This window comes from Centroberyx gerrardi, chromosome 6, assembly GCF_048128805.1.
Source record: "Centroberyx gerrardi isolate f3 chromosome 6, fCenGer3.hap1.cur.20231027, whole genome shotgun sequence".
NCBI classification, from domain to species: domain Eukaryota; kingdom Metazoa; phylum Chordata; class Actinopteri; order Beryciformes; family Berycidae; genus Centroberyx; species Centroberyx gerrardi.
This window is the reverse complement of record NC_136002.1, coordinates 19,685,350-19,710,996: the sequence shown is the minus strand read 5'-3', so window position 1 is coordinate 19,710,996 and position 25,647 is coordinate 19,685,350. Positions and strand designations below refer to the sequence as shown.

Genomic DNA, 25,647 nt, shown 5'->3' with positions numbered 1-25,647 from the left:
GTCATAGCAGTAGCGAAATTATTTCACAGCAACCACACAGCAATTTCAGACACAGTCATTTTAAATCTGGCTGTGCTCAACCCCTCCTCTCCCCCGCTCCCCTCTCTCTCTCTCTCTCGCCCTAGACATGTTGAGTCCCAGTGTAGACCCCGAGGTGCCCATGGACTTCAGCAGCGAGTACGACGCCTCGGACAAATCTTCTATGGACGACTCGGACGAGGCCTGCAGCATCCCTGGGTCCTTCTCTCCTGACAGCAACCAGGACGGGGCCAGCGGGGACCAGAGGTAAGACACACCCGCAAAACCATTTACACAAGTGCGGTTACATATGTGTGTACAGGCATGTATACTAACAAACATTGTACGTGCCCTTATGGAAAAAAAAAACACAGATACACTGCAAAAAATCATAACAACTTATTTAGTCTATTATTGAGTCCAAAAATTGCAATCTTCTTAAAACAAGTGAAAAAAATCTGGGGTTTGATCATTTCACTTATTTCCAATGCAAATCAACTTGTTTCAAGAATTTTGTAGAATCAAGTGTCATTTTCTTGATAGTAGTGCAGTGATCTGCCTTATTCTGACTTGTTTCAAGATATTGACACTAATTTCTAGAAAATTCCAAGTGAAAAAAACAAGTGAAACTGCATTGGAAACGAGTGGCGCTATCTCACCCCATTGGCAGAATTTTAAAGAAAAATAAGATTTGAAGGAATATGAGACTAAATGACTTGTTAAGATGGAAGTTTTTCTGCAGTCTATTACAGCACAACAGCAATATAATATAGGAATATTATAGGAATACCATAGGAGATAGAAAATACCATAAATTATGATAAGGTCACTATAAATTCACTATTGAGTAGAGACACCATAAGTTCCTGTAGGAATGTTACTGTGATATTTTTCATTAGAGAAGATTGCAACCACACACACACACACACACACACACACACGTTATACCCCCTAACCCCCTGATTCCTCTCTTTCTCCCAGTGTTTACATCCCGTTAATGAGGGTGGTGCAGTCGGTGAGACAGACAACCCGTCGTTCCAGTACAGCTATCAAGGAAGGATGGATGGTTCACTACAGCAATAAGGACACACTGGTAAAAACACTACCCAGAATTCCCATGCTATTCTCTGTCAGGTTATCTTGCCCTGCCCTTCTAGATAACCTCTATAACTCTCTCTAAGAGTCTCTTTGAGGATGGCTTAGGAGCTGATCATACAGATCTTCAGACATTTTGTTCTAGATGCATGAACAGCACTGTTTTGTATCCTTCTGCATTTTTCTTTTCTATGACTCACTGAATGCAGTTTGTTTTGTTTGCTTTCCAATGGCACAGACCCAGAGGACAGTCTGGTCATCAGTCAGTCTATTTTGTCTGTCCACCACTTCTTCACCACCTTATTTATCACTTTCTTTTACCTGGACATCTGTGACCTTGATCATTTGGTCTCTGCCTGTATGCACTTTATTCCTTCCTTTTATCTTTTATGTTGTATGTGTGTTGAATTCAAACTAAAAGCCAAGTCTCTCCGTTTTCATTCTCTCTAAAGCGTTCTGTTTATTTGACCTCACCCCTAAGAAACGTCTCTGCCTCCCTAGTCTGGTTCTTGCTTGTTTTTCCTTTCTTGGTCTGTCCTCACTAACTCCCTCTCTCTCTCTCTCTCTCTCTCTCTCTCTCTCTGTCTCTTTTTCCCCTTTCTCTATGTTCCCACCTTCCCTTGATTCTCATCTTACAGCTTGTGCTCCTGCTCATCCTTCTTCTCATCTGACCGCTCTTCTCTGGACCTCAGCTGAACAACATCTGAAATGAATCCATGTTGACCCCTGAACTATGCCCCTGATCTGTCCCCCAATTCCTCACCCTCTGTCCTCTCCCCATCCCTCCCTCAAATTCATGCCTTGCCCTTGTTGTCCCCCTCACCCCCACCTCACCCCAACCCCCGACAGAGAAAGAGGCACTACTGGCGACTGGACTGTAAGTGCATCATCCTTTTCCAGAACAACACCTCCAACAAGTACTATAAGGTAAGTACAGCTTACAGCGTGTGTCACTGTACAGTAGGCTGCGTGTCAGCTATGGCATGCTATGGTATAAACAATAAAAAAAAATACTGTATAATACAGTATAACTCCACAATAAAGCTGGTTTGATATCATTTATTTGATGTCTAAACCCTCAACAACAGTTCTTATTGCTTTGCCGCCTGTCCTCCCTCCTGTAGGAAATCCCTCTGTCTGAGATTCTGGAGGTGCGTCCTGCCGGCGACTTCACTCTTGTCCCGCCGGGCACAAGCCCCCATTGCTTTGAGCTCATCACAGGCACCATGCGCTACTTTGTCGGGGAGGACCCCAACACCCTCCCCTCCCTGTCCCCCAGCAACCCCCAGGGCCCCCCCCTCACCCCTCCCTCCCCCAGCCAGGTGGCGCCCAACAGCGGTGTGGGGCGCGAAGTGGCCAAGGCATGGGAGAGCGCCATCCGCCAGGCCCTCATGCCAGTCATCTTCCAGGACGCGCCCCCTGCTGAGGGGAACACACCTCACCGTAAGTTCAGAGCATTACATGCAGTCAAATATAGTCAATGCGTTTTTTATTGATCACGTTCATTTATTACGGGTTACACTGTAGCTGTAGATTTGTAGAAGGATACATCGGTTTGGTATGTTGACCAAAGGTTGGGTAAAGATCTCAGTTCTTTTTCAGTGCTGGAGAGTGGAATACGTGTGCGCTGAAAGATTTATTAGTAGACAAGCTGTGCCGAATAACTCATACAAGATGTGGAACTCACCATAATATAACCTGCATGTTGTTGCTGGTGCTGTATTTTCAGGACAAGCCTCAGTCAGCATTTCTGTGTCCAACAGTCAAATCCAGGAGAATGTGGTAAGTTTGTAGTCCATTTTATCACTGAATTATAGAATATGTTGATAGTATTGAGGATGATGATGATGATGATGATGATTCCATATCATATCTCTCTCCGGCAGGATATTGGTATGGTATACCAAATTTTTGCCGATGAGGTCCTGGGATCTGGACAATTTGGAGTGGTGTATGGAGGTATGTAATATTATGGCCAGTGATGTTGTTTGAGCTTTAAATTAAATGATATTTCAAATCAAGTCGAGCCAAGTAAAGTTTATATAGAGAGTACTTTTAACAGGTTTAAGTGCTTTACAGGAAACAAGAAAACAACAAAAACAACAAAAACTGATAATGTACATCAAGAAACAGGGAGAAAACGTACTCATCTTTCCCTCTCTCGCTCTGTCAGGTAAGCACCGGAAGACAGGGCGAGACGTAGCAGTCAAAGTGATCGACAAACTTCGCTTCCCCACTAAGCAGGAGAGCCAGCTGAGAAATGAGGTGGCCATACTGCAGGTAAACACACATGCACATGCGTGCACACACACCACATAGATGGTGAAATAGACATTTCTCTTCAGCTTCCTCACCAACCTCATCTGTATAGGATTTACTTTACCCATACATAGTAATGCTGATATGGTAAGAAGTGCTACAAAAAGCAACGAGTTTCACACTTTTTATTGGATGTTAGTATTGTTAATTATATTTAATTATATTGGTACATACATGAAAAATGCTGACATTCATTCATACACTGGCAATCATATTGACATTGATAAAGTTTGTGTTCACTTTGCACACTCAACATTCCCATTTTGATCAACATTCAAAATATTCCTGCATCAGTCAAGTGTATTCATAGCCATTGCCTTAAAGAAAGTTAGCAGTACAATTTTTTCTCTGTGGTTGCTTCTCAGAAACAGATAAGTCTGTGTCTGACTCTGTGGGACATTTTAATGGGACAATGTTAGGGCAACAACTCTAAAGAAGAGGTAGCAATATGGCAACCATAGTACAACTTGACCAAACTCTCCTCATTTTATTTTGTGTATGATATTTGGCAAATTAACCCTAACCCCAAACCCAAACCTAAACCCACACCTAAACCTAAACCTAGCCCTAACCACTTTTAAATGTACAGTATATTGTCACCCAGCAGATGGAGACAGAGGTAGTGTCTCTACATGTAGAGCCTTAGACTGTGACAAGCATCAGGGAATACCCAGCCATCAGGGCAAGGCTTCTGCCTTGAGGGCATTGAGTTCAGCGATAAGTAACATGGCTTGCCAGACTAAGAGGCTGTTGCCAACCTGACCAGGTTTTAAGTGAAATAAGTTAAAACAAGGGTAAATAGGGTAAATGTGATTTGAAAAAAGAGAACTATGAACAGCCTTTAAGACTCCATTTTATAGTATGTTCTTGCCGTAACTATGAAATAATCTATTTTCTGTTCTCCCTTTTGCTTTTCACATTCCTCTCCTGTGGTTTACCGTCCTTTTCTTACTCTCTGTTCTCTTTTTCTTTACCCCATCCCCCTCGCCCTCTGCGTCACTCTGTTCCTTTTTTTCCACACCATTTAATCTACTCTTTCAATTCTCACTTTCACTTTGTCAATCTTTCTCTTGATCACCCATTTCCCCCGCTGCCTCTCTCTCTCGCTCTTTCACCCACCCTTTTCCAAACCATCCATCTCTCTTTTCTCCTTCTCCGCAATGCCCTCTCTCCTTCTCTCCCTCTCACCCGCTCCAATCCCTCACTCAGAGTTTACGTCACCTGGGCATTGTGAACCTGGAGTGCATGTTTGAGACCCCAGAGAAAGTGTTTGTGGTGATGGAGAAGCTGCATGGGGACATGCTGGAGATGATCCTCTCTAGTGAGAAAGGCAGGCTGCCTGAGAGGCTCACCAAGTTCCTCATCACACAGGTGTGTGTGCCCCGACACAGAGGGGATTTGTTTGTGTGTGTGTGTTTGCTCCAACATAAAGGGTGCGTATCTGCACTACTGATAATGACAACTGCGGTTATTATCTTAATGTGGTGTTGTCTGTTGGTGTTTTTCAATGCCTCGTTTGACTAATTGTGTCTGTGCGTCATCATACATATTTAATGCGTCATCATTTTAACGTGTTTTCGTATGCGGTTTTCTGATGGCAGGAGCCTAATCCATATCCTGTCTGTCTGTGTGTGTGTGTGTGTGTGTGTGTGTGTGTGTGTGTGTGTGTGTGTGTGTGTGTAGATTCTAGCAGCTCTGAGACATCTGCACTTTAAGAATATTGTTCACTGTGATCTGAAACCTGAGAATGTGTTGCTGGCCTCTGCAGAACCCTTCCCTCAGGTACACACACACACACACACACACACAAACACACACACACGCACACACATCGAAACCTCTCATATGCAGCACTCATTTCTTCACACTTTGTCTGTGCAATCACTCAGATATCTTTCATCACTTTTATTTATTCACTCTAGCCTCAAATCCCTCTCTGTCATTACTCTCTCTTTCCAGCTTGAATCACTTCTTGCTGTGTGTTACCACTAACCCTGTACATCCTGTCCTCATCTCATCCCTTTCTCAGTCATTCCCTTAAATGCCCTCTCTGTATTTCACCACATCTCCTCATCATTCAATCAATATTGCACCCATTGCACCATATTGTGTCCCTTCCTCACTGCCTCCTTCTCTCTGCCTATAGGTGAAACTGTGTGATTTTGGCTTCGCCCGTATCATCGGTGAGAAGTCGTTCCGTCGCTCGGTGGTCGGCACGCCGGCCTACCTGGCCCCGGAGGTTCTGTTGAACCAGGGCTATAACCGCTCGCTGGACATGTGGTCAGTGGGTGTCATTATGTACGTCAGCCTCAGTGGAACATTCCCATTTAATGAGGATGAAGATATCAATGACCAGATCCACAACGCGGCCTTCATGTACCCTCCCAACCCCTGGAAACAGATCTCCAGTGATGGTAAACACAGGAGCGGAGGGATGAGAGCAGAATTTCATCCTTTATTTTGTATGCCTTAGAGAAACATAGAGTCGGAGGGGAGGGGGGGAAATAAATGAGGAGGGCTAACATTGATCTGATAAACCATGACAAGCCATTGAAAATTGAAATTAGTGTCATTATTTGGCAACTGCCCTAGCTGTGTTAAAAATTCAATATACCATGAGCTTATTTAGTAAATTGGTTACTGAATTATTGCTGCATGCTTTCATCATACTCCACATCATCAGCATTTACACACACAATCAATAGAATATGTTATGTTATGCAACCATAAATTGCACTAAAGACAGTGTAGACACTTGATAAGACAAAATAAATAAATGAAAATGAAATGACTACTATATGGTTAATTATTAACTTATTAACCATAGAAATGAAAAGCATTTTTTTATCATGGGACTGCAGTCATTTTAAACCCAAACAGTTTTCTTGTGCATTGCTTTGTGTCTCATTCTACCACAGCAATGAGCAATATAGTATTAAGAGGCTGTTGGCATGGCACCATTGAACTAATCAGTTGCTAGGTCAGAACTTTGCATTTAATTAACTGTGTTCTGTTAAATATGGTGGATAATACAGTATATTGTCTTATTGGTTAATGACTGATCTTTTCTGTTGCCAGCGATTGACTTGATCAACAACCTGCTGCAAGTTAAGATGAGGAAACGCTACAGTGTGGACAAGAGTCTCAGCCATGCCTACTTACAGGTAACACACACACACACACACACACACACACACACACACACACACACACACACACACACACACACACAACAAAAGAGCTAAAACCATTACTGGATGATGTACCGTAAACTTATTGAGAGCCATTCTGGCCTTGATCTAATTCCGAAGCTCCTAACTGAAATCCCATCCCTCTGTGTATTCCCGTCTCTCATCTCTCAGGACTATCAGACATGGCTGGACCTACGAGAGTTGGAAACAAAGCTCGGCGAGCGTTACATCACCCACGAGAGTGACGACAGCCGCTGGCAACTGTTTGCGCGCGACCATACCCTGCCATACCCTCCTCACCTGGTGCCCCCTCCGCCTGCACCAGCCTCTGACGAAGAGGAGGCCGGGGAGGATGCAGACATGCAAGGCCTCACTGAGAGGGTCAGCATCCTCTGAGAAGCAGGGGTCTGGCCAGGGAGACTTGGACTTGGACTTGGAATAAGGAGAGGGACGGGGTGGGGTGGATGTAGAGCCTGAAAGAGAGTTGTCCAGCTGTTTAGACTGACGGTGCCTAATTTTAGAGCAACAAATCCAATTCCTCTCCTCCAGCAAAATCTCCCTCTCATCCTCCCCCCCCATCTCTTATTGGTCCTTTTCAATCTTTACAACCGTTCAACTCTTGGCCTGATGGAGACTGCACCTCTCTATTCCACATCCTGCATACAATTGACCTAGGGAGTCTTTAGAGTCAAACTAAAAAACTCAAAATGTTCCTCACAGGAGCAAAAATGCATTTTCTTCTCCTCTCACAGCAAAGGGCTTAGGAGAAGCAGCAAATCCCAAATCACCTCAACAAGAGGGATTAAGATAAAAATGTGGTGTGTGCCTGTGTGTGTGTGTGTGTGTGTGAGTGTGTGTGTGTATCTGTATGTTTTCTAGACTAAGTGGAGTTACAATTTAAAACATTATATTAACAACTGGCTCCCTTAAGAAAAGAATATGAACAATTTGTTTTTAGTGTCATTTTTTGTGGTGACTGGAATCAGTCCCTCTCTTCGTTGTACTAAAGGCCGGCTCCTCTCTCCCCAGTGACGGATGGTTTTACAGTGATAAAATACTTCCTCAGCGCTGGTAATTACTGAGGCACAGACTTGGTCTTTATTTCCAAATGCATTCCCATAAATGCATGTCTTTTAGTGACAACTGGAAGCATTGCTTTGATGACAGTGAAAACTGCAGTAATTGTGGTCATTTTCACAATGCATACAATCAGTCTTTATGAGTTACATGACACGTGTGAAAGCAGTGTGATTAAATGTGTCACTTTGACTTTAAAGAGGTCCTAGCGTCAGACTTTGGTGTCCAGTGGGAAATGTTTATTTCCTGTCATGGCCTGACAGGAAACTGTCAGCTTAAATGTTTCTACTTGTTGGAGACGGTTTACACCACATTAGCCACAATGTCTGTTAATGTAATGGTGAAAATTGCTTCTATTGTGTTCAGTCAACCACTCTCACTCATCTCTTTAGTCAACAGTCAGTTTATTTTTCTACGGTGAATAGCATGTCCTGAGAGTGTATATAAGTTCTATATACTGCTATAATGCGGGCAGCATATTGACACTTGTGCAGATAGAAATGGATACTTCTTTTGAATGACTATGCTCTTTGAAGGTTGATATTAGGAAGAGCAGACCTCTCCCTATGACATACAATGTAACTGCATGGAAGGACGGGATTGGGGTGCAAGTAGATAATGGGGTTGGGGTGGGGAGTGTATGTAATAACTTTGATTATTGACTATCTGAACCCGTCATGTCAAGAAGTTGCATGTTTCTGTGAAGTAGATTTATCTAGATACAATATAAAACATAGTTATGATGGCCTATTATACACATGTGTAACCTGATGTTTATGTAGTGTCAAATATGTGTAGATTATGTACAACATATGGAAGAATGATCCTAGCCTTTGTAACAGACAATACAGACCTTGAACAATATTTCTTTTTTTGTCTGGGTTGTTTCATATGTTGCATTAATCATCCATACATTGTTGTTAGTCATGTAGCCAATTATTTTTTCATCTGGCTCCCAGAGGAAACAGAGATGACACACAAAATGGAACAATCATGGATAATGATGCACTACATAAATACCAAGCTTGTCATTCATACTGTATACAGACAAATTGCCTTTTCTCAACTGTTAACTATTAAAGAAGCAAGTTTGCTCTCACACATGGTGAAAGACACCGATTGAATAACACACACACACACACACACACACACACACACACAACAAAAGAATGAGGACCACTTACACTGCAGCAATTGATTATTTTTCCATAGTTTGACAGAATGTTGCTTTGTGCCTCTCTGACAAAGAGCAGCTTCTTATTGATATTCTGCTGTAGCTGCTGTTTAGATGTTCTGCCATTAGGGCTAATCCTTGTCTAACAGGCTCTCCTAATATGGATGCATGCAACATGGATTACTGGAGAGTATTTTTTAAGTTACACCTCACACACTGAGTGGTATGTAAAGAGTATATGGGCTGTAGGGGCGGAGATAGTGGATAGTTTCCATTTGGCGATGAGACTGCTCCGACTGAAAGAGTACCTCTCTTCCTCCTCCGACACTCCCATTACCATTGCCAAATGGTGCCAAATAATACGCCGTCTCTCTCTCTCTCTCTCTCTCTCTCTCTCCCTCTCTCTTTCTCTCTTTGTGTGCAGGTTTGTCACCATACACTTTCCTTGGCCATCGACTAAGTACAACAAGTATCTGGTGGAAGATAGCCTCCGCTCGATGTTAGTAAGGAAAGAAAAAGGGCCATCATACAGAAAGACCTGTACCTGGCACCAGCCATTATACTATATTGGGCTTCAACCAATTGTTCTAAAAGAATTATTTATCCAATTCTTCCAAAGAGGAAGAGGATTTGACAAATGGGAGTTTCCTTTGGAAGGCAGAGAAGTGTCCAATTTGGACTGAGTGAGGATTTTTAAAGATGATAGGTGCTCCCTATATGAGAATATGCCCAGGCTTTCAGCTGCCATGGCAACTGGCTACATGGATTGTTGCAGTTTTTTTTTTTTTTTTAAATGTCCTCCATGGATGGCAGGTTTTCTGATATAAACTTCACTCACACAAACAAGCATGCACACTGAGTTAACAATTGTATATAGATTTGCTAGATGTTAAAGTGACATTAAGACAAAAAAAATATGCTTAATAAGAAGTGAAATATTAACATTGAAGTTTTATTGATTCATCTTGGCATCCAGCTTGATTATATTCCTGAATGTGTGTAAGACCGACAGAGCTAACTGATTACTTTTTCCATAGCCAGTGTTTTGTCATCCAAACCTCTGAGACCTCCCAGTGCTCATCTCTCTTCGGTTATTAAAGCAAAGAGTCTGGCTCAGACTGCACCTCTGCTTGGGAGCAGAAGCCATACACCCACAGCCAACTGATTATAGTCAGCAGGAGAAATTCATATTTGTCTCAGGTTGTTGACAAGTGATCGATATTAATAAAGTGTAGGCTGAAAAAAAGGTAATTTTCTCAGAGTTAGGCAACAACCAATGGAATTCTGATGGAATTGTGTATAAAAGTAGTGGCATGTTTTTTGGAGCGGAAGTGGATTTGGCTGAAGAAATGCATGAGAGATTGAAGATTTCAAGAAACAAATGCATCGTTCACGTCTTATATATACAGATCAATTCATTTATAGACTTCATTGAGTGTATTTTAAAGGGGTTATATTTCTGGGAAAAATAAAACCTCAGACTATGGTATGGTATGTTATTCAGCAGGACAACAATAAGACAGTACATTTCTGTTCATTTATGTATTTATATTTAGTTATATTTTTGACATATCCCTAGAATCTCCAACCTTGTTACTTGTCTTAAACTCCTGATGTCTGCTATGTTTCCATTGATACTTACATTGATGACCATTAATTGAACAATTTTAATAGACACATTACTTTCTGTCAAACCGATTGCTCTGGAAAGGAGTATGAGGTTGTAAATTTATTGTAGAATTTTTTATAGACTTTTGTCTATATTGTCTGTATTGACTTTTTGTCTGTATTTACACTCCAGGGCAACTAAGTCCGATTCTCTAATAATATGAGTTTAGTTTAATACGAGTTTAGTTATATGGAAGACAGAATCAGCCATAATTAGAAATGAATGAATACAAAAAATAATTATCGACATAACTTTACAATCAGGTGGCCAAATTGCCCACTACCAACTGAGCAGGCCAGTTGCTGTGGTGATTAATGTTGCAATATCCAGAGATTTGGCTACTACTGCAGAGGACAACAATGATTACCTGCTTTTCTGTGTAGAGACAATAATCAATAACTTAAGTCTGCTGCCAGCTGCTCCCGACACAGAGGTTGGCTCCTTAGTTTTTCGAACTTTGGAGGAGGTTTCTGCACAACTGTGCCTGATATCATACAAAGAAGGTGTGGTTGGACCTTTGCAGGAAGTCTGATAAGGGCAGCTGAACTTTACTTATTAGCTCGCAGAACAGTTGTACATATAGTTCTAGACTAAGTGGAGTTACAATTTAAAACATTATATTAACAACTGGCTCCCTTAAGAAAAGAATATGAACAATTTGTTTTTAGTGTCATTTTATGTGGTGACTGGAATCAGTCCCTCTCTTCGTTGTACTAAAGGCCGGCTCCTCTCTCCCCAGTGACGGATGGTTTTACAGTGATAAAATACTTCCTCAGTGCTGGTAATTACTGAGGCACAGACTTGGTCTTTATTTCCAAATGCATTCCCATAAATGCATGTCTTTTAGTGACAACTGGAAGCATTGCTTTGATGACAGCGAAAACTGCAGTAATTGTGGTCATTTTCACAATGCATGCAATCAGTCTTTATGAGTTACATGACACGTGTGAAAGCAGTGTGATTAAATGTGTCCCTTTGACTTTAAAGAGGTCCTAGCATCAGACTTTGGTGTCCAGTGGGAAATGTTTATTTCCTGCCATGGCCAGACAGGAAACTGTCAGCTTAAATGTTTCTACTTGTTGCAGACGGTTTACACCACATTAGCCACAATGTCTGTTACAGTTTTTCACAATTGTTTACACACTAAAACTGGAACTTGGGACACAACCACTAAAACCTGAAACTCATGTATCAAATCCCTAAACCAAGTCTGCAAACCTACAAGCACATTTTCAGCTTTTCACTCAGTTTGCAATTCTCTATCACACTTTTTGCAAAACACTACACACAGTAATGTGTAGTTTTCTCTCATTCTCTACATTAGGCACAACATTCAAAAACTAAAATCACATGTGTTCATTTGGAAGCACACCTGTCCCAAATGCTTAAATTCATTTACCAATTGGCAACATCTACTCATCACACATATAAACACTAATATCTAAATTGTTCACTCAGAAATCAGAGCTTTAGCACTATAAAAAAGGCCACAGGTGAGCTCTCTTGTTTTTGAGAACAATGGAAACCAATGTAAGAGGAAGAGGAGTGACAGTAAGAGGAGGATGAGGACAAAGAAGAGCAAGGAGAACAGTTATCTCAGATGAGATCCGGGTCACTTTGGTTCACCATGTGGTCCACATGGGTTGAGCATGAGGGAGGCTGGGCAGAGAGTCCAGACCAACCTGAGCTTCACTGCTGCTTCCATCATCCAGACATTCAGAAATGAGAACTGGCAAGTAGCCTAAACTCTACACCATGCTGCTGTTCTTTATACTGTAGCATATTGTAGTAGTAGTAGTAGTAGTAGTAGTAGTCCTACACATCAGCAGGCCTGTGCTACTCAGTGATGGTTGGCCAATGTTACAGTAATGTGTCATTTCATATTGAAAAATAGAAATATTCTTGTACCCTAGCCAATCACATCATGTTTTTACTGTAGATCTTTCTGCAGAACTGAGAGACGACTGTGAGCATGGCTTGTGATGTAGATGCGGTGTCTGACCCAAATAGGAGGCAGGATGCAGCCTCATTTTTTTTTAATGTTGCAATATCCAGAGATTTGGCTACTACTGCAGAGGACAACAATGATTACCTGCTTTTCTGTGTAGAGACAATAATCAATAACTTAAGTCTGCTGCCAGCTGCTCCCGACACAGAGGTTGGCTCCTTAGTTTTTCGAACTTTGGAGGAGGTTTCTGCACAACTGTGCCTGATATCATACAAAGAAGGTGTGGTTGGACCTTTGCAGGAAGTCTGATAAGGGCAGCTGAACTTTACTTATTAGCTCGCAGAACAGTTGTACATATAGTTCTAGACTAAGTGGAGTTACAATTTAAAACATTATATTAACAACTGGCTAGAACAGCCTCATTTTTTTTTTACTGTAATCCTTTTTCAGTTTTTCAATTTTTATTTTTTTATTTTTTTACAGAAAAGCCATTTTTCTGTTTTTATCCTACTGCATTGTGTTTTGTATGTAGAGCACTTCACATATCCAACACATTCAAGTGTTGAAATAAAGTATTTTTGATTGAAATAAAGTATTTGTGTGTTACTATATTACTGTATACTGTAACAGTCTTTTACAACAGGCTACTGTGCATAAGTCTAACTCTGAAAATGCAAAAGGCATAAGCCTACTGATGAGATATTCACAATAGTGTTTTCCGTTGAGCACATCAGTGTGTAGTCGGTTGTTAGAAAGATGTATTCATTTGATGGTTGTGTGTGAGTTTTGCATTTTGTGTTAGTGGTTTTGTGTTTTGTGTTTAGAGTTTTGAGAAAATGAGCCCTAGTTTCAGAAAATGTGTGTAAGCAATTATGAAAAACTGTAATGTAATGCTGAAAATTGCTTCTATTGTGTTCACTCATCTCTCTTTAGTCAACAGTCAGTTTATTTTGCTACAGTGAATAGCATGTCCTGAGAGATAGCCTGTATATAAGTTCTATATACTGTTATAATGCAGGCAGTATATTGGAACCTGAGCAGATAGAAATGGATACTTCTTCTGAATGACTATGCTCTTTGAAGGTTGATATTAGGAAGAGCAGACCTCTCCCTAAGACATACAATGTAACTGCATGGATGGACAGGATTGGGGTGCAAGTAGATAATGGGGTTGGGGTGGGGAGTGTATGTAATAACTTTGATTATTGACTATCTGAACCCGTCATGTCAAGAAGTTGCATGTTTCTGTGAACAGTTATTTGGAGTCAGTTCATTACCATTGGCCAACCACAATTACTGGGAGTGACTCACTGTCTTTATAGAGTGAGACTAGTTGGTTAACACTAGTTTAGGTTCCTGCTGATGGGAATCCAGTTTGTGTGCCCTGGTTTTCCTGTGTGCACCTGCTCATTCATGCTAGTGTGTGTCTTTGTGTGAGTGAGAGTAAGCAAATGAGTTTGCCTGCTGTGTGTATGGGTGCGGCTGGGCCATATCGGTGTCCTTTGTGGTCCTCGCCTCTTCCTCCTCACCTCCAGTGGTAGTTGTTATCCTTGGTGACCGAGACGGTGCCTATGTCCCTGGGTGTTGTTCCCTATGATGACCTTGATGACGACAATGATGATACTGACTGAGTTTGAGATGATGCAGATCCAGACGTTATACCCAAACTTTGTTATTGTGTTTATTTTTTGCCATTCGTAGATGTACTTTGTCAGATTTAGCTGGACTTGCGTCAGGTTTAGCTGTACTTTGTCAAACTTAGATGGAGTTGTGTCAGGTTTAGCTGTACAGAAACAAATAAACACTAAAATAAAAGAGTAGGAAATTTATGAATTATTGTTTTGCTTGTATTTTTTCATTTAATTATTGACAAAAATCTCTGTATATTATTTTATACATTCATTTATTTTTATGCTTAATAACATTCATTAATTTTCTTTACCCATTTATTCCTGTTCAGGGTCACGGGGGGCTGGAGACTATCCCAGCATGCACTGGGTGGAAGGCAGGGAGGCACCCTGGACAGGTCACCTGTCCATCATAGGCCTAACACAGATAGACAGACAAACTCATATTCATACCTATGGGCAATTTAGAGTCTCCAAGAGACCTGACCTGCATGTCTTTGGACTGTGGGAGGAAATCAGGTCACACTGGTTTCAACAAGGTTGATGTTTGGGTTATTAGAAATGGGGTCAGGTTATTGTTAGTGTTACTGGAAACCAGAGCACCTGGCGAAAACCACACAAACACAGGGAGAACATGCATACTGCACACTAGGACCAGGGCCAGGAATCGAACCCAGGTCCTTCTTGCTGCAAGGTGACAGTGTCGCCCTATTTATTAAAAGATTTATTCATTTATGTCTAATTGTGGCCGCCTCTGTCCTCCATATAGCAAGACTGTCCACACACCTTACAATAATATATTTAGCACTAATCAGATTTGTGCAGTCAGTCAGAAGAGAGAAATATGTTGAAATGGCTTGCATACACTGAATGTGAGCTGGTGGCTCACAATTCATTATGAGATAGTGTACTTGGTTTTCATCAATGTGATATTAAGATTATTTCCAAATAGAAGCCAAGATGAACTTTATTTACAAGTTACACATTAATTAATGAGTTCAGGTGCCCTCCTCTAAAATAGCTCAAGGGCCTCATTTATTAAATCAAATATGAGCGTTAATGTGAATCAAAATCCACATCGGCATCGTTCATCATTCATCGGCATCGTTCACCTTCATCATTCATAAACCTTGAAGTTACCTTGATCAGCCTACACTATTTTCCACACAGCAGGCCAAACAAAATTTTGATCATTGACAATTAGTTGAAAGGTGTTGATAAAAGAAACATATTACCCTAAAACAATCTTAAATTAAGCTAATACTGTTTCACAAAGAAATGTAGAACACAAATGTTGATAGCTGACCATGTTCACAAAGTTTTCTTTGCTTTCAACATACCGAGGGCTTGGAGCCCAAGTAATTGCGATTTTGGGCAAATATGAGTATTATATATCAATTGAAAGGTCTCAGTGAGATCTTTTCAGTGCCAAAAGGACACAACTGATATCATGACCCATAAGTTTTAATTAAACAAAAACTGAAAGCCGTAACAGTAAAGGTAGGGTTTTGTTTGCTGCCAAAAGGGCGTAACTACACTTACGCCCTTTTGACACCAAGCAAAACCCCACTTTTGACACTGAACAAGCATTGTGGGTAGAGGATTCTAACAGCACTTAGGTCAACTCAAAATGCATGCTGACGTAAGTAATGCTAGCATGGCAGCATGATCACATCATTTTTAGTATCCTATTCATAACCTAATTAATATTCTAGGTCAATATTAGATGAATGTAAATATGTTAATATTCCCATGAAATACTTAGGCCTATAGATTCAAAATGTTATTTTATAATGTTAGAAGTGTGAACTGGTCAAGATGAGCTCTGATAGTAAGACTGCTGGTAGCTGAAGTTATCCCTCAGTTTTATGAGGAGTTTTACAGGTCTTTGAATGTGTCCCAGGACACATCAATAAGTGATGTGTCCTGGGACACATACAAAAATGTATTATACTAGCAAAAGAAAAAAAACCTAGTAGTTTAGAATCAAAAGTAGTTTCTTATTTCTATAGAGGTTTATTAAAAGGTTTATTAAAAGTTTTTAACAGAAAAAATGTATCAATCAATTTGATATGTTCCATGTAGCCGACAATTTTAAAGGCCTTGGTGAAAGTTGCTGAGCATTACTTCAAGATAAAGATATTCATTCTGATCTTGTTTTATATTTCAGTGTTGATTGAAGTGTAATTGCTAGATTTGTATTAAAATGAATGTGTTTTACAATTGTTTACTTACATACGCCCATATTCTGCATGGCTGTATTGGGACAATGTTTGTGCCAAAAAGGCGTATTTCACTCTTTTGCCATTTTTAAAAAAGTTAACAAATATAATTCAACTTAAACTGTAGCAGTATTGTTTTTATAGTAATGCTCAATCTGATAACACAAAAAGTTAAAATATTGTGCTTAGTATGTGGTAACGGCAGCTGATCCAAGTTTGATCAAAATTTGTTTTGGCTCTCCTGTAAAATCTACTATAACGCACTTACGCCCCTTTGGCTCCAAGCCCTCGATACATACAATACATCAATAATGAATTCCATGCAAAATACAAGAGCGATAAAGGAGATACCTTGCATATTGATGGAATACTAGTGCATTATTACATCCCCAAACATCATATTGTGTTTAGTCTGTAAAAAAAGTGACGTGATCACAAATTGTTATTGTAGCTTCCTCATCATCCCTTGCGATTGTAGAACCAGTGACTCGTAGTTTGGTATTTAAGCACATTAAAAGGCTCTGCCAGCTGCTCGGGGGTTTGCCCTTGCACTCAGGCGTACTGCATTTCAAAATACAATAACTTTGTTGTATTTGACGAAATGACAGAAAATTGCAGAGCAATTCTGTTTTTCAAACAGAGGCAACACCAAAAGGTACACCACAACTCACATCACAGCAGTTTGCCTTTGCAGAAATGGATAATGACTAAAACTCTATGAAAAAGTATTCAGTGGAGTTTGAAATCCTACTTATCACACTTAAGCACACCTGTAAAGATGGTATAGTTTGTTTTGTTATGTGATGTTTTTATAATTTTATACTGTGTCATTGTTATAGATTTGTGACATTTCTGTAGATGCAGACCTGGAGCGGGAGATTCAATTGCCAAAGCAGGCCTACAATCAAATATTTTCTTTTTCTCCCAAGGAAATAAGCAGGACATCACCTGTTCTTTGTTTTTCATTGGCGGAAGAAAGCTAAGGTCTGCGTGTTCTAGCACAGTGCTTTAGGAGACGACACACCCCTGAATTTCTGTATTATAAGGTTCCAGTCATCTTCAGATATGCATAGAATAGACCAACTTGGACTATAAGTAAGTGATCGGCTAAGAATGAGTCATTAATGGACCATTTAGGTGGGCAGATTTTATTTGGCCCTAATTTATGTGGGTGCAGTATGCATTATGAGAATAATAGTGTGTTCACTTCCCTTAATTTTATCTAGCCAAACCCCAATTCTTAAGTGTTATTATGTGATTACGTAACAATCAGAAAAGGACGCAATACTGATCAAACTTAGTGTTTCTAAATATGACCACCGTCCAGGCAGTTAGCTAATGTTGCCATAAATGCAACGTGGCTTAGCCGAGGTCAGCAAGTGTCAAACCATGCAGCAAGCATGATAGCTTGACAGCTGCAGAGCTAAACATCTGTAGCTCTATCTTTGTACGTATCTAAGCAAAAGACAGCTAAGATAAGGCATTGGCATTAAGGTAATGTTTGCTTTTTGGGTTACTGTTCTGTAGTTACTGACAGCTAGCAATGCTAACAGAGTTGTAAAATCTGATAAAACGATAACACCAAGATAGTAAACCTCAGGAACATAGTTGAATACATTTACATTACACTGAAATTGGAAAAATGATAACAAATCACAGAACAAAGTCAGATATATTTTAATCCTCTCATGGCAGAGACACTGAGCACACAAATGTTCTGCCCCAGGGTTTCATGGCCTCCTCCCAGTGTTTACAACAACAATATCTCTTCTGTGTTCCTAGGAAAATCAATGGGTGAAGCAGCTTAGTGGGGTTTGATTCTTATTGGGTCGGGTCCAGAAAGAAAGGAGTGGATTAAGTGCATTAGATATTAGGCAGATTTTAACTGAGCGCTTAGTTAAACCCTTTAATATACTGGAATGAAGCCACTGTAAAATGTTTCCAGATACACACATAAAAAACACATAAATGTGCTGTGACCAAAACACCGTCACCTTCTAGTATCTCTAAACGGAACTGAAATGGCATGCGAACAAAAAATGCATGCACGCACGCACGCACACACACACACACACACACACACACACACACACATACACATACACATACACATGAATGACAAGTCACTAATCTGCTTCTGTTCCACAATATTTTTGTTGTTTAACCAAATTTAGACATTATTCGAAAAAAAGACTTGCCAATTAATTTTATTCACTTTATTTTAGTATAGTCTTATAATTGCATGATTGTTGTTTTATTTATCTGTTCTAATGTTTTTCTGTGATTTTACATTTATTTTATCTCCTGTGAAGCACTTTGTTTCAATTCTCTCAGGCACAAATGATTAAGCATTTCCTGTCTCTAAGCTGCCTTCCTTATCCTCTTCATCTCTCTTCCTCTTAATGCAACTGAGAGATTTTGAGCCACAGGTATGCATTCTCGCTCATAGGAAAATACACAACATCCACAGCTGGTGTAAATGTTTACTCAACACACTAACAGATCAGTGAATAGTGGCTGTAGGCCTGGACCTCAGATTCTCTTTCATAAACAGATCCTTGGATACTAACTGTGCAGCTCTGGCCACAGGACCTGATAACCAGATGCTGCATGCCACTGCCTGGTGCAAAGCTCAACATGTGTAAATCAATGTCAGCGAACTTCTTAACCGCTCTTACTGCTTTGGCAGTGAAAGGAGTGAAGCTTGCACTACTTGTTCTTTCACTTCTCTACCACAGAGTCATATGTGTAGTTGTGAACAGCCCAACTCTATGTCAAAGGAGATTGGATGACGGAGAGAAAGATGCAAATTTAAAAAGGAACTGTGTGAAAGAGCTTTATTCTGACGTGTAACAGCGTGAAAAAAGTTGTAAACCGATTTGAAACTGAAAAGTGGGAAATCACCGTTGTGGCATGTTTTCTGATTGCGTGCACCACAGAGTTTCAGCTTCCCTGCTAGCGAAACATAGCGATGGTGACAGTGAGAGGTGATCCGGGGGTTGTTTTTTCTCTCTCCGGAGTATTCACATCTGCATCGCGTCTGTTACACCGCAGCCTGCTGTCTCTCCCCACCCCTGAAGTCCATTTCCTCCTCGCACGTGTGCAAAGCCTAACCTCCCTCCTCCTACGTGTGTGTCTTCCCCTCTTGTACTTTATCTCTTTCTCTCTCCCCATCTCTCTCTTTGTCTGGGTTTCTCTCTGGTTTGCTGACATTTAAACTGCGGGGCTTTCAGCGGCGGGTCATCTCAACCAAAGCAGAAGTCAGACGAGACACATAAAAACCACGTGCAGTCTATAGTTCTCGTACTGGCTGATAATTATCCTGTGTAGTATTTCATTTCAGAGCGTCATGTGGGACTGCAGTGGCTTGGCTGCAAGTCAGCGGCACTGAAGAGGCTCTTCTGAAGTTCGTCCTCTGACTCTCTGGATGGACCTCTCCCAGGCTTGAGACCAATCTGGAATGTGTCTGAAATTCTTCACCCACTTTGGACAAACTTTCACATTCAAGACACACCCTTTCCCAAACATAACAGGTGAGGACATATCAATAACAATTCTGGTAGCATGATGACGTCTTGAAAACTGTATTTTTTTACAAGCCTCAAATACTTAGAAAAAATATGGATGAAAAGGTTAAAAGGTGAAGTTTCCTGGCAAGTAAGGCTTAAAAAATAAATATGTTAATTAGAGCAAACTTTCTTTCTTAGTCTTTCTTTTATCCCAATTGGACTGCTGTCAAGGGAAAGATGGCTTGCCTGCGGCTGTATGAGTCAGTCTCACAAAAATAAGTCACTAGAAATGAGCAATTGATTCTCAGCAGGCTTGAATGTTTTCAGCGGTTACCTACTCCCACTGGCTGTTGCCACAACAGGCTGGGAATGCAGCAGAGGGTTGCTTGAGATGAAAAATAGTGGGAATTCACAGAAATGTACAGGAGGACTATGACACTATTGAAGCATAGCCTTGGTATTAGGGAGTGAACCTAGTAGAAACATACATCATTCAATTTTGTAGATTCAAAGAGTAGATTTGGCAGGAAGGCAGCACCCATACTCCTTGAAAAGAGAGGCTGAAATTTTGCTCTTGTTGAAGTCTTATTGGTGATAAGGCAGTGTAATATCAACCAGGCTTACCCCGGCCTCATATTAATAAACACATACTTGGCTCAGATGTAAGAGAGGACTGACTGAAGCTTGGACCAGCAGAGCAAAGTATGCCTGTGTTTACTTGCGATTATGTGATTAATGGAAGTGTCAACGGCATTTGATTAATGAATAAACACATGGAAAGATGAAACCTCAAAAACCTGGCTGGAGGAAAAAAAAAACACATTGATATATTGTTAGTAACACGGGAAGACCAGCCTGCAGTTAGTCATACCAGCCAGACTGATGACAAACCAACAGTCTATGAATAATTTTCTAAAATGTGTCAGGTTTTGCTGCAGAATTTTTCCCTTCAGACCGTTTTAATGAAAAAGACCTTATAGCTGCCCAGTCTACATTATTTTAAAGCTTTATGAAAAATCCACTTAATTACACACACACACACACACACACACACACGCACGTGCGCGCGCGCACACACACACACACACACATTATCATTCACTTGAGGAGGCTATGCTCTGACTCTAAATGGCTTCTCCATTATTGAATTTGGATGGGATAGCTTATCTCTGCCCAGACGTTAATGGCATTAGGCGCTTCCTGCTCCTATAAACAGACCACAGCCAAGCCTGATAGAACAAAACAGAAAAGAAACTAATATCAAAGAATCTCACTGAGACATAGAAAAATAGCCATAGAGATACAGAACAGAGGTTTAATTTCCTGACGCAGAAATCTCAGAGATAGCGATGGAAATTGACACCAATAAAATCCCCCTATAAAAACTAAAAAGCTATTTGGGGCACTCTTCATTTTACATAAAAGGAAGTGATGATCATATTTTGCCTTTGTAGGAAGTGATTTAGGGGATCTACAGGTGGCTTTATTATTACTCATGGCACAAAATGTGATGACATTTAGCCGTGCTGGCAAACTTTTTTGGAGCAGCTATGTGCCGTTTCATCCCCATAACAGTTTAAACTGGGAGTGAAACAGACTAATACCCAGGATATAGCTGTCTAACAGGCAGGAATCACACCCACAGCTCTACGATGGATTGGCTCTGACCATGCATCTACAGTGTGAATCATGGAAGGAATTAATGTGATAAATTCACATAATGTGTGAAGATCACATTACTCATTCTCCACACCACAGTAAACATCTAAATCCCACTTGTCTGGGAGAGATGCCCTATTCACCCTGTTCTGATTAACTCATTGTGTCTGCCAGTGGGTTGTTTTGTCCCCATAGACTCACAAATGCATATTGCACAGATAAATTAGGTTTCAGTTATATTAAGCATTGATTACAGCAAAATGTAAATGCTCACTTTGTGACTCATAGTCTGTGCTGCCCCTGCCTGCCACTCAGTTTTAGACCATGCCGTGCCATAAGTGTGACAATTTTATACACAATTTCATGAAAGCAGCATTAACATAAAATAATGTAATCAGCAAGGAGGGGGAAGCGGAACTTTCCACATCTTATTTATCTGAAACAAGGCATTAGCTCCCTGTTGCTCTCAGTTTCTGTAAAAACAGGACAGAGCAGTTAATACGCTACATTTAGGAAAACTACAGCCATGAATGGATAACATGTTTTTTTGAGGCAGTAAGGAGAGAATTTGACAATCTTGGTTCCCATTAGAACCGTGGGTGCAAATTGTTATCTTCAGGGAGCATGACTAAGCCTTGACCGCTCTTTACAGGGGAAAGACTTCAATTCCCAAAACCATATTGAAGTCAAACTAATTCAACAACTTCAGAGGGGACAGCCAAATGATTTCATCCATCTCTTGAGCTCACTGAACCATGAAATAGGAAGGGGGACGCAAAAAAAAAGTATGATATTTGAACTAAGAATTTCACTATATTTTAAGTTAAGGGGGGAGTAAGTTAATCTCAATTGTGTCACTTTTAGTCTGAGCCAATTTATACAAAATGTTACTGTAAAACTATTGTTTTTACACTTGCAGGTGCAATTTCTTTGACTGGGCTATAACCAAGAAACTGACAAACAAATCTGGAGCAACAATGAACTTCACAGCATCACAGATGAACTCAACTAAAATGATGTGTGTGAAAATTGGCGACAGCTACATCAGCGATCTCCTGATGGGCGTGTACATCCTGGCTTTTATCTTTGGTTTGATCTTCAATGTCCTGACTCTGGGCCCCATCTTGCATCAAGTGCGGAGCCAAAATGTTCTGGGCATCTTCCTCCTCAATCTGTCCCTCTCCGACCTGCTCTTCATCTGCACCATACCCCTTTGGATCAATTACTACCGCCACAACCACCACTGGCAGCTCGGCCGTCACTCTTGCAGCATAGCCGGCTTCATCTACTACACCAACATGTACGTCAGCATCTTCCTGCTCTGCTGCATCTCAGTGGACCGCTGCCTGGTGGTCACCTTCCCGCTCCGCTCCAAGACCCACCGCACCTCCCGCTACGCCTGGGCGCAGTGCCTCTCTGTCTGGGTTCTGGTGGTGGCGCTGCACGTCCTGGTGCTGGTCAATGACAATCTTACGGACGCCCATGATGACAACAATGACAATGACCGTTGCTATGAGACCTACCCCATCCAGAGGCCTGTTGCCTTGTTCAACCTGCTGAGACTGGGCATCGGATTCCTGCTGCCCCTGCTGGTGCTGGGGGTAAGCTACTGGAAGGTACTGGCCACTGTGGGCCAGAGCCCCGGCCTGAGCGCCCAGGCCAAGAGGAAGGTCCGCCTGCTCTCCTTCGGGGTGATCGGTATCTTCTCGTTCTGCTATGCTCCGTACCACATCCTCCTGCTGGCACGCTCGCTCGCCTTCTACCTCAGCGAGAACATAGAAGCTCAAGGGAGTTACTGCAAGTTTGAACAAACCATGCACTTCTACTTCTCATGCACGCTGGCTCTGTCCAGTCTGAACTGTGTGGTGGATCCTGTGCTGTACGTGCTGGTCAGCAACGGAGTGCAAGAGGAGGTGAGACTGTGTTGGAGGAGACATAAAAGGACACAGACAGAGCAGGGCTGTCCTCTGACCTCGTACAACAGAAGGAACCCAAATACAAATTTAATATGAAGAGGAAGCTGTATGCATGTGTGTGAACGTATTGTTATGTGAACTATTCATGTGTGTGAGTGTGTGTATATGTGAGTGAGTGAGTGTATTACAGTATTTACATGCCCTCATCAACCCTTCATCTATAGACAATCAGGCGTCTTTTGAGAGAGCCAGACTGCTGCCTTTGTCTGTTTCTTTTCTCATATCCTGCACACTGAAGATGAAGGGGTTGTATAACATGCATCTCAGAGCTCTTTAATTGGATTGTTGTCCCAGGTTCATGCTCTCCTGTTGATGAGTTCCTCAAGGGCAGCCTCTTCTGGTTCTGGTTGGACACTGCCGGAATTGAAGAGCCCTTGTGTTTTCCCTCAGATCTATATGAGGATATTGTGATTGTGATTGTGATTATGTGGCTAATTGTGTATTTATCTCTAAAGCATGACAAAAACAACCGGTATTTTGCATGTCCATGATTTTGTGAAACGTGTTGAATTTAAATCCAAATAAACCAATGGTTTGAACAGTTGTTCGGATTTTTGCTTGCTGTTGAATTCATGCAGAAAATCTCTGGGGACTTTACATTTTGTAATGACATGTTAAACGTTTTCAGAGAAGCAGAGGAACTGGGAAATGATAAGCCCATACATTAATTCAAGCACTTAGTCACTATGTCTTTGCACATCAGGTTAATCATAAAACCAGCACAGCTGTGCGTTGCGGAAGTGCCAGGTGAGCACAGGTTGCAATCATGAGACATAGTGGTGAGTGTGTGTGTGTGTATGTGTGTGCGTGTTTGTGTGTGTGTGTGTGTGTGTGTGTGTGGGTGTGTGTCTGTGGGTGTTTGTGGGTGTCTGTGGGTGTGTGAGAGAGAAAGAGTTTAGACTTTTCTTTCTTGTGTTGAAAATGTTTCTCACGTCAAGCCAGGAAATACACAATAAGATACAGGGTTTTCACATAATTGATGATGATGACTGATATTCACCAGGATGTGTGAGAAGACGGAAGAATACGATTTTTAATATTCACAGGATTTTCAGTCTTTTGGGTTGTGTGTGGGTGTGTGTGTACACTTCTGTACGTACTACTGAATCTTCTTTGTGTGTGTTTGGATGCGTACGGCCTCCCTCTCTTCCTCTCTCTCCCCTCTCCTTCCCATTTAATTGCTTTGATCCAGAGGCAGACACAGTAAAGTCTGTTGTTAGTCAATCCACGTTTGCATAATTGCTCATTTGTAGGACCTTTTTAGATAGATAGATAGATAGATAGATAGATAGATATGACAGAAAGACGAGAGAGAGAGAGAGAGAGAGAGAGAGAGAGAGATAGAGATAGAGAGAGAGAGAGAGAATTGACAACATTAGGTCTCTTGTTGCTTTGTTGGATGTTTGGTCCATTATTCATACAGTGGCTCTCTCAGGCATCAATAGTGCTCCTTGCAGTGCACATCAATATGCCACCAGCTGAGTGCTTGGCATATAACCAGTATTAACCCTGAGGTTGTCAAGGTTCATCCAGCCAGTCCTTTATCATAAGAGGTTCATAATGCTGACCTTGGCTCAGAGATCCATGTTAAATATTTAAAGAGAAGCCAGGAATCTTTGTTTAGGAGAGCGACAGAGGGAAAGAGAGAAAAAAATACATACAAATTCACTATAAATTACTGTAAAATATTTCTGTTAAATATTTTCTTAAGTAAGGTTGTCTTTGAGGGAGTGAGGGAAAATATTTTTTCTCACTGGATTACCTCACATTACAACTACGCCTTAGGCAGTTTAAAGCAGCATTAATTGAGAACGTTTGAATTCATATTTTGCACGTTTTAAAATGCAGTCACGTTTAAAGATGAAATTACTTCAGGCTACAGTCCACCATGCCCTGGTATTAGTACCTAGATATTACAGAGCCATTTTCTCCAGACTGAACTTTTAATGAGGTAGCTCGGGCAGTAGCCAGACTCTGGGAATCCATATTACTTTATTGATTAGTTGTTCTGACTCATAGACACAAGATGTGGGGTTGGTCTGAATGCATTAATAAGTTGAGCTATTCTTAAACTTAGTGTTATTTTAGTGTTGGATAGAGAATTGCGAGGCATACAAAACAGTTTGTCATTTCCTCTACCATAATGAGCAATCAATGCTAAT

The 25,647-nt window shown here is 41.0% G+C and overlaps 2 protein-coding genes across 4 annotated transcripts in view; both read left to right on the top strand.

Moving 5' to 3' along the window:
• prkd2 (protein kinase D2) overlaps positions 1-8,735 on the top strand; it is a 31,029-nt gene extending 22,294 nt beyond the window's left edge. For all 3 annotated transcript variants that reach the window (XM_071912128.2, XM_071912127.2, XM_078284362.1), the window contains 12 exons: positions 126-285; positions 1,000-1,111; positions 1,963-2,040; positions 2,238-2,556; positions 2,843-2,895; positions 3,000-3,072; positions 3,287-3,393; positions 4,642-4,803; positions 5,116-5,214; positions 5,579-5,846; positions 6,511-6,596; positions 6,795-8,735. In XM_071912128.2, coding sequence (XP_071768229.2) covers positions 126-285; positions 1,000-1,111; positions 1,963-2,040; positions 2,238-2,556; positions 2,843-2,895; positions 3,000-3,072; positions 3,287-3,393; positions 4,642-4,803; positions 5,116-5,214; positions 5,579-5,846; positions 6,511-6,596; positions 6,795-7,019 — 1,742 coding nt within the window. In that variant the 3' untranslated portion in view covers positions 7,020-8,735. The remainder of the gene's footprint in view (positions 1-125; positions 286-999; positions 1,112-1,962; positions 2,041-2,237; positions 2,557-2,842; positions 2,896-2,999; positions 3,073-3,286; positions 3,394-4,641; positions 4,804-5,115; positions 5,215-5,578; positions 5,847-6,510; positions 6,597-6,794) is intronic.
• A 10,786-nt stretch (positions 8,736-19,521) lies between these two features.
• On the top strand, positions 19,522-24,029 carry gpr184 (G protein-coupled receptor 184). Its single transcript, XM_071912148.2, has 2 exons — positions 19,522-19,874; positions 22,429-24,029. The coding sequence occupies exon 2, from the start codon at positions 22,487-22,489 to the stop codon at positions 23,519-23,521; it is 1,035 nt and encodes a 344-aa protein (XP_071768249.2). The 5' UTR covers positions 19,522-19,874; positions 22,429-22,486; the 3' UTR covers positions 23,522-24,029.
• The last annotated feature ends 1,618 nt before the right edge of the window (positions 24,030-25,647 follow it).

Bases quoted from the DNA above. Each gene is read 5' to 3' on its own strand.
- gpr184 (XM_071912148.2), top strand. From the start codon at position 22,487: ATGAACTTCACAGCATCACAGATGAACTCAACTAAAATGATGTGTGTG.